This window comes from Poecilia formosa, unplaced genomic scaffold (assembly GCF_000485575.1).
Source record: "Poecilia formosa unplaced genomic scaffold, Poecilia_formosa-5.1.2 Scaffold885, whole genome shotgun sequence".
Lineage (NCBI taxonomy): Eukaryota > Metazoa > Chordata > Actinopteri > Cyprinodontiformes > Poeciliidae > Poecilia > Poecilia formosa.
Window position 1 is genome coordinate 13112 of NW_006800824.1, and position 9039 is coordinate 22150.

The 9039-nt window shown below is 37.0% G+C and overlaps 1 protein-coding gene across 2 annotated transcripts in view; it reads left to right on the plus strand.

The window, feature by feature from the left end:
• Nucleotides 1-2543: 2543 nt before the first annotated feature.
• Nucleotides 2544-9039, plus strand: part of LOC103131967 (leucine-rich repeat-containing protein 7-like) — a 54827-nt gene continuing 48331 nt past the window's right edge. The window contains exon 1 of one of the 2 annotated variants that reach the window (XM_016667047.1): nt 2544-3469. In XM_016667047.1, the coding sequence (XP_016522533.1) occupies nt 3445-3469 (25 nt within the window). In that variant the 5' untranslated portion in view covers nt 2544-3444. The remainder of the gene's footprint in view (nt 3470-9039) is intronic. The other variant, XM_007543711.2, reaches the window with a different exon arrangement.

Sequence of the window (9039 nt, forward strand, 5' to 3'; positions counted from 1 at the left end):
CATGTAGCGAGCCCTGGAGACAGAGAGAGAAAGATGACTTGCAGTGACAGGCTGGCCAGCTTCCTGTTTACTCGCAGACTGTGGTCAAACTCAGTCAATCTGGGAGAATCCCAGTGCTGCCATCTGGGCCTGACTGGAGCTTCAACCAGGCACATCCAACTGGCACAGAGAAGGATAATGTGTTACTGTTACAGTAGAAAGAGGCAGAGCTGCAGAGTCAGGGGTTAGCTTAACACGTAGCAAGAGCCTTAAAACTGCAGATTTACATTTCAAATTTTACCAAAATAAATCCATACAAATCACTTTTCCCTGAGCGCTTTCTGCGTTTATCAGTTATTATAGTACTAAATGATTACCATTTGGTTGTGTTCAGTGTTTTCTACTGCAGTAGCCCTTTATTAGTCACATTTACTGCCCGAATGTAAGGTGCACTTTTTATTTTCTTTATTTTTCAGAAAAAAACAATTAAAACATCACTACTGCCTTCTGATGTGATTGTCTTAGGCTTTATACCTACATTCAGTAGTATTATGTAGTAGTATTTTTACATAAATGCAAACAATAATACATTATTTAAATATTTTTTTTATTAAAAAAACTTGTACAAAACTGTCTGGTATTGTGTTATGGAGGTATTTTCATATTTATTTCGCTACCTCAGTGCCAAACCCTTGGTTCTGTTTTGGTCGTGGAAGGATATGGAGAAAATTATTGTTTTAATATTTTCACATTGCTGTTCTCTTTTTTTTTTTCTATATGAAATAGGGTTTTATTTTCCACAATATTATAGACCTTGAAGTTTATCAAAAATTGGTTTATTTATTCTTCAAATTCATTTTTTGTCAAAAACTTATGTCTCCCAACATTTATTGGTATACATTTTATGTTATTAATCAATCAATCAATCAATCAATCAATCAATCAATCAATCAATCAATCAATCAAAGTTTATTTGTATAGCAGTTCTTTAGTGCTTTACATCATAAAAACAAAAGTAATAAACCATAAAAACAACATACACTCACAAATTGAGAAACCAGTAAGGAACGTTACATTTTGTTCTGGCAGTTGGTGGTTACCGTAGCAACCGGTTACCATCAGCTCCGCCCCCTTTTCCATAACTCTGGATCAGCTCCGTGTTTTCTTCGCAAGTACTATATTTTAACATGTATTTTAGACTATTTTGGCTACATGCAGGGTTTATTGTGTAGTTTGGCATGTTTTGTATATATTTCTAACTGTTATAAATAGTGTGCATTTTAGCACATTATTTATAACAGCTAACAACTGCTGTTAGCTGTTTGTTGGGAACTTATTGCTCTGTAGTTTTAGGGTTATTTACTGTATTTCATTTAATGTATGTATAAGTAGATTTTCTCTCTTGTTTGAATAAATACAGAGAAAATGAGTTTGTCTTTTGTGTCTTTTTGGACTTGAAGGGTTATAGAGCCTTTATTTGTTTAAGGAAACAAATAAACACTATAATGACTTATAACTGGAAAAAATAAGGATTCATCTTTAGTATATTTCTGAATTTCTAAGATCTTATTGGATACGCTGATATGTGGAAACTATAAACTGGAGCGGTGCTGCGGGGATCTTGTATTGTGCTTTAACAGGGACAAAATTAAGATAACAGAACTACCTGGAGGCTATGCTTTAGTGAAAACTGGCTATTGAGCAAACCATTGGTGTGCCAGTACCCGACTGGCAGCTCCACCAGTTGCAGCAGCCCACACAACTTAACTGAAAAGCCTGTTTCCTTATAGTTTAACCAGCCGCCCCTGAATCTGGAGTGCACCCATATTCAACTGTTTATTTTTTACATCCATTTTTAACGCTGAAAGCTTGACAATATATAATTACACATAATTTAAAACCATTTTTAAGGGTTTTAAAATCTCCTTTTGAGACTGCTATTACATAGGGAAAATTTTAGTATTTGGTACAAGAAAATAATGTATTTTATTGGGATTGTCACTGACAATAAAACACAAAATAGTGCATCAAGAAGAATGACATGTAATTAAAAAGTTTCTACAATTGACAAAATTAAAAGTGTGGCATTCAACCTCTTTTAACTGAAATAGGGCTGAAATGATTATGGATGAATCTGTGATGAATCGATTACTGAAATAATCATCAACTAATTTAGTTTTCAATTAAATTAAGTATACACACTCACAAAAGGATGATTCACTGAACAATAAACAAGATATTCATGGGAGTAATTTGTAATTTGCATTTAATTAAGAAAAAAGCTGAATTTTAACTTTAATCTCAGATCAAAAGTCAGAATTTTGAGAAAAAAGTTGGATTTTTTTTTCAGAGGCTCTAATCTTTTTTTTTTAACTTTATTTCAAACAAATAGCATTAACATACATAATGGATCTTCAGTGGCAAATATCACAATACTACAATAAAAATAAAGAATAACCACAGACATTGACAATGTTGATGTTAAGGTCTTGCAATCTTCAAAGTAGAATAAATAAAGTAAAAACAAAAGTTGAATAAATATACACATAAACTGGTCAAATAAAACAACGTGTACATTTTCACCTGTATTATTTTCATAACAAAAAGTGTCAAAAATACATTCAAATACATATAATAAATGGTCTGTTACAGCAAAAGAAAAACAAAATAAAAATATATATATAACAGAGGCTCTGCAACATATGCGGCAGGTTTAAATCTGCCATGATCTCATCAGTTAAAAACAAACAAATAAAAATGGTAAGCTTCTCAAACAAAAACAAAAAACATGGCAACTGCCTTTTGATTGAACTTCGACTCATAATTGTTATACCTGCCCGTATTGTGACCGGCTACTTCCTCTCTTTCTGTTCTTTTGTCTCACGTAAAGTCAAAACCAGCGAACAATTAAAGAGCACAAACTTGTGCGCAAGCGCAAAACGCACGTACTCGCGAGTCCTGGTTCCGTCTTCAGCCATCTCTTCGCAATGCCTCGCTCTCTTCTCCCTCTCCTCTCTGCACGGAGGACAGATGGGAGGAGACACTTCTGCTGAACGTGTTGGGTCTGTTTTTTATTCCTGCAGCGGAGAAAACGCCTCTGCTCTCCGGTCGGTCACGGGTCCGATCATTCACATCCTCACGCCGCAGGTCTCTCTCTTTCTGCGGGGTGTGCCCGCATCTTTCTTCTTGCTCTTCCTCTCTTTTGGACCGAGGACATCTAGTAACTAACTGGAGGCACCGCGCTGTCTTTGTGTGAAAGCTGCTGAAGTGGATTTAAATCTTCCTAAAAATGAGCGTGGGACCAGATGCGCTCGTCTCATCCGTTCTCTGGCCGCTGCTTGCGCGGGTACCTGTCCCGGTTTTGGACCGGTTCGACTGATCCCCGTTCGATGCTGCAGAATCCACAGGGACCAGTAAATAAAGAGATTTTCCCAAGAAGCGGATTCACCAGCAGCATCCTGCCAGATGGATAACTACTCCGCGTTACCACGTAAGGCACCAACAGAGTGACACAAACCTGCTGCAGTATTTCTCATTCAGCCTGTTAGCGCTGGGGATCCCTGAATGGATCATCTGATTAGTGAGACAGATTATCATTTCCCCAACGTCTCATCGCGATTGTAGTTAAAAAAATATTATACCACAAGTTTAATTCTGGATTTGAATCCATTAGAAAATATTAGGAAGGAATAGAAGACATGTTTTTTAATTTGGTTCATAAAATACAATGTAATGAAGAAGGTGAAAAATTGGTAAAATAAATGAGCATTTTTAGTAAATTAGCTCACTAAAATAACCTAAAATTGATACTTTTTCTTCATTATATGTTCATATTTTAAATATCTATCTATCTATCTATCTATCTATCTATCTATCTATCTATCTATCTATCTATCTATCTATCATATGATGCAGTGTTGTATACTTTGAGATGTAACTGTTCTGCCATCATGGAATCATCGTTTCAAACATTATGTCTCTTTCTCTCTGTGTGTGTCACACACACACACAGACACACACACACACACACACACACACACCTGTTAAATCCTCTACCCTAAGGTAGTACAGCTTATTATCCTATTTAGCACACATTTTAGCCATACCAATCTGTCACACTTGTTACAAGCTTGTAATGGCACAGGCTTTTTTTTTTTTTTTTTTGTTCACCATCTGGCTGAATGGTTTATTATCTTTTTTCTTTTCTGGACTTAATGCTTCCTGTTTCATTGCATGGTATAATTTGTTGCCCAGTCCTCTCTGACTTACAATTCACACGAAACCAGCCTGGGTTTTACTCAAAGAGAATATTTAATTCTAATCTTCAGTGCAACATATTCAAAGCGCTGCTCATAAGATGACTCTTTTAATCTGTTTCCTTCTCAGCAGGGCTGTGCAAGCGCCACTAATTGCCTTAGATTGTATGATTTGCAAACACTTGAATGTGAGATTTGTCTTTTGTGGTCATATAAACTGAGAGCAGCTGAGGCTGCCTGCATTCAGTTATTAAGACATGCAGATCTGGATAATGTGCTCCATCTATTTCTGTGTGTATATTATTTCTTTGGCTTTATGGTTTTAGTACATGATGTTCTGCTGAGAAAATTAGACTTTTATGTTCTTGTGATATCTGCCATCTTTACACTTATATCTCTCTAAAATAGGGTTGATTTCAAGCATAGGCCAGTTTCCTGTTTTCTATGATATTGTGGAGAAAAGGTGCAGAGTTATCAAATAAACTAGCAATTTATTACATTTATGGCTTTAGACAAAACATTTTAAGTAAGTTCATCACTGTTTTTCTGTATCATCCGATGCTAAACCTCAGATATCGGTATCAGTACCGGAAGTAGAAGAAATGGATCGGTGCATCCCTTGTTCCAGTATATTGGCACAAACTGCTGAGAATTGGCACTGTATCAATAAGTGAACTGAAATTATGCAATCATTATTGAGTCTTTGGATGTTTGCAGATAAAGCAGACACTGAAAAGTCAATATTTTGCTCTTTGAATCATTCCTAGACTCCTTTGCAGAGTATAGAAGAAAACCGATGCCAGTTCGTTGGTGATTTGACTTTTGGTGGCTGTTCAGTTTCCCACCATAACAGACAAACAGATAAGAGCAACCTGACATTTTATCAAATGAATACACAGATCATTTCATCCCTTACTGCAGTGTAAAAAAGATGCAGGTCATTTGAACTGCCTAGCTTCATGCATGCCCAAATTTCCACCCCTATCAAACCCTGTCAAGTGGTGGTAACGAGTCTACATGCTGTCAGACCTTCCTTTAACACACAGCTCATCTCATCATGCCACTTCTAATGCCATTTTGTGCCATCTCATCGCAAATTGAATTAGTTTCATTCACATCTCTGAGCTCCATGTCTATCAAAGTGGGCCATTCCCTGTGGGTGCTCAACTTGGTTTCTCTATTTTGTCTCGTCAGTGAGCACTAGGCTTGTAATTTTATTATTTATTATGACGATGATGAAAAAAATACAATTTCTTCGGCTTTTTGGTCTGTAAATACATCACTGCCATGACTCAGAGCCTCAAAAACAAATAAAATTCCCCTTTCATCAAACACACAACTTCACCACTTCAATTACTTTAAGTGGGGCAGCTATGCTGCTAAGCAGAACATAATAATTGTGTTTGATTGCATTTTGAAACATAAATGGAGCATTTATTGATTGAAGCGTAAACAACTGTATTAGTAATCATCTGCCATTATCCTTGTTTCTATCTTATATTCACAAGACAGGAATTTTCTAATTGTTTTTTTGACCCAGTGCAGGTAAACAAAACGATGTCCCTTCACAGTGCAGCACAGTGCATGTGACCCCAGTTTACCTGTCAGTGGCCAAAATGGTATTATTTACCAGTGCAACTCTTCTGTTGGGTAATATGTAACATTTAATGGGGGTGTTTGATTACAGTCGTACCTGACATCTTGAAATTGGACACTGTCTCTTTAAGAGCCCCCTACCCTTTCCAACACTCCTTCTTCAGCACTTTATTCAAACTAAGCTTCTCCATGATGCCGTTTACAAGTATTTATAGGAGCGTTGCATTTGTATGATAAGTTCCACTAGGTGTTTGCTAATTGCTGCTACTGCTAGTCTGAAGGATCCGTGTGGGCGAGGTGCGGCTCAATGTGTCAAAGCAACACTCCGATAGATCAGGGAACAACATTATTAAATGATATAAAGCTAAAAAAAAGGTGATTTTTCATAATAATTTTAGTTGTTTTTTATGTAAAGCACGTGTTGCTGAAATGTGTACAAAAAAACTTGATTGATTCGATTTCTACTCCTGTATCAGAATAAGTGGAGATAGCGGTTAGCAACAAGCTAACTAATCAACTGGGCCTTGTTATCTTTTTAATACCATTCAGATTAAAACAATCACTTTGTTGACCTTTGACCTGGGTGTCAAACTCAAGGCCCAGAGGCCAGATGTGGCCCGCCGTTGCTGTTTATGTGGCCGTCTGGACTCCAAATTTTACCAATAAGTCCCTCCAGGTTTTCACAAATCTGCAAAATTCACACAAAATCAACAGATCCCCACATTTTTTCTAATTTTCTTGCAAATGTTTTTCAAAATTGATCCAAAATTTTGGGTTTAACTGACTGCTGCCTCAGCCGTGGTTGATATGGCGAGAAATAAAGTCACATTTATATCATATGCATTAGTGCAAATATTTATTAATATTTTAATGGTTTAATCAGTTTTATCGATACGTTCTGGCTGAACCGGCCCTTTAAGAACAATCAGATCTATGATGTGTAATGCATGTTATAATGCTGCACACTTTAACAACAACTATTAGCTGAGACTGATGACTCACCACAAACTCCTTGATGATCCGTTTATTATTAATTCTTATTTTTGATGCCTGTTTTGACATATTTCAGGCTTTTAATGCTGATTTATGTCATGTGAAGTATAAACTCGTATAATGTTAGCCTTGGTAGAGACTGATACTGCAGCTTTTATCCTGATTGAGAGGAAAGACCTTTTCACAGCATGATAGGCTTGAGTAAGAATCAACACAAAGATAAAAAAAAACTATAAAGTCCTTTAGTTTTCATTTAAAACAGCTTCCCACTCCGGTTGAACTTGCCAGCTGTATTTTCACAGCTTACCTTTTTGTGTTGAAATATTTCCACAGAGCTGCAAGTTAACGTTAAACATAACAGCCAAGGAAGAGTAAAGCAGCACTGGATTACATTCGTCTTTGTGATTTTCATTGCTGACAATATAACTGTCCAAATAGGAAATCTGGAAATAAATCTGCTTAATGGAAACGCAGCAATTTAAAATAAAAACTCACATTTTGCAATGTAAAGATTTTCCGCTATATCCAAATCAGTGTATTTCACAAAACTGCAATTGAAACATTTTTTTTTTCACATCATGAGTCACATGATCAACAACCGGATGTTACTACTGGCGGAAAAGACGAAGAAGACGACGACAGGAAGTAGAAGGAAGATGCATATTTATTAATAATCGTGTGAACAAATTTATTGTGTTTTGTCGACATGTTGAAATATTGACTAATTTTTGCTTGTATTTGTAATAGAAGCTAATGAACAGATTTTAAACTGAATGGTATGAATGAACACATTTGAGGTTCTGAAACTGTTTCTTTTGAAAACCTTAGCATACGTTGATACTGATACCCAGTATCACTTCCAGCTCTTCTTAAAGTCAATAGTTGTTTTCACTGATGGTACAAAATCAGCTTTAATGTGAGATGTAAATTTTTACAGCACCGCCTTGTTTCCAACACTGACACCGCCATCAAACTAAAATGCAGTATAAACTTAAATGAGATGGTGCAATAAAGACATAAGAAATGATATAAAAACATACAAACATGCCTCACTGGTTGACTCTTCATTAGAGGTGGAAATTAAATCGTTAAAACAGATTAATTAAACTGTTTTGGTCTTTTCTACTGCCACTTGCTGTTTCCTTGCTTCACCCTGTGGTGCATCTTCTTCTGGTGCCCCAGCAGAACCATCATGCTTGATACTACTTCCTACTTGGAACCTTTCAAAATATATGTCATAATAACACCAACATATGCATAATGCAAACTAAAATTATGGCAGTAAAACCCAAACATGTTTGGTCTCCATTTGATCATAATATTATTTGCATATGTAACTGAAAGAAGTGTCTTGCATTTAGCTGTGAACCATTTAGCTATCCTTGGCACATGCAGTTCTGTCTTGATGTTCTTAATGTTTTTAACAGAAATCCTCTCATTTTTATTTGCTTTAATATTGAACTCCAGTAATAATTTGTGTTCCTCCAGCCTCGGGTTTCCTGCACTTTCTTTGGATTGTCTGCATAATTCTGGCAGCTTCATTTGTCGTAGCCACACACTGAACCCATTTCAGCCTCATCAAGGATGGTGTGCAGTCTTTGACAATCTAAATATAGCATTCCAGAGCTGAGTGAAATAAAATGAATCTTCTGATGTATCAACATGTCGTCTTCAAAGTAAGCCGTTGCATGCAGGTGGAAGAAAAGTTGTGTGTTTTTTTGGTGTTGCTACGCTAAAGCTTTCTCAGGACGCCGCCGTTCTTTCTGTTCCTGCTGCTGCTGCTGCTGCTGATGCTGCTCGTTGCCTAGTGACTGTATCCATGATACCGGCTCCTATCGTCATGGTGATAGGCCAAGGGAGAGAGACCCAGTGAGGGAAGGGGGGACAGAGATACCAGTGGATCTGCAGTGTGTGTGTGTGCGCGTGTGTGTGTGTGTGATGTGATGAGGAGGACGGATTGTGATATATATTCGAGGATGATGGCGATGGAAATTATTGCGCCTCAGTCGTGACATATCGGTGTTGTCAGTTTGCCGGTGGCGCGCTGAAGGACACGGAAAGTCGAGTTTAATTAGTCTCCATGTGGCAACTTTTCCACAGAGGAAGCTGTTTCAGTTCGGTGACATTTCAGGAGTAAAGCGGATAAAAAACGGGAGAGACATAGGATGGATGGATGGCTGGATGGATGATGGATGGATGGATGGATGGATGGATG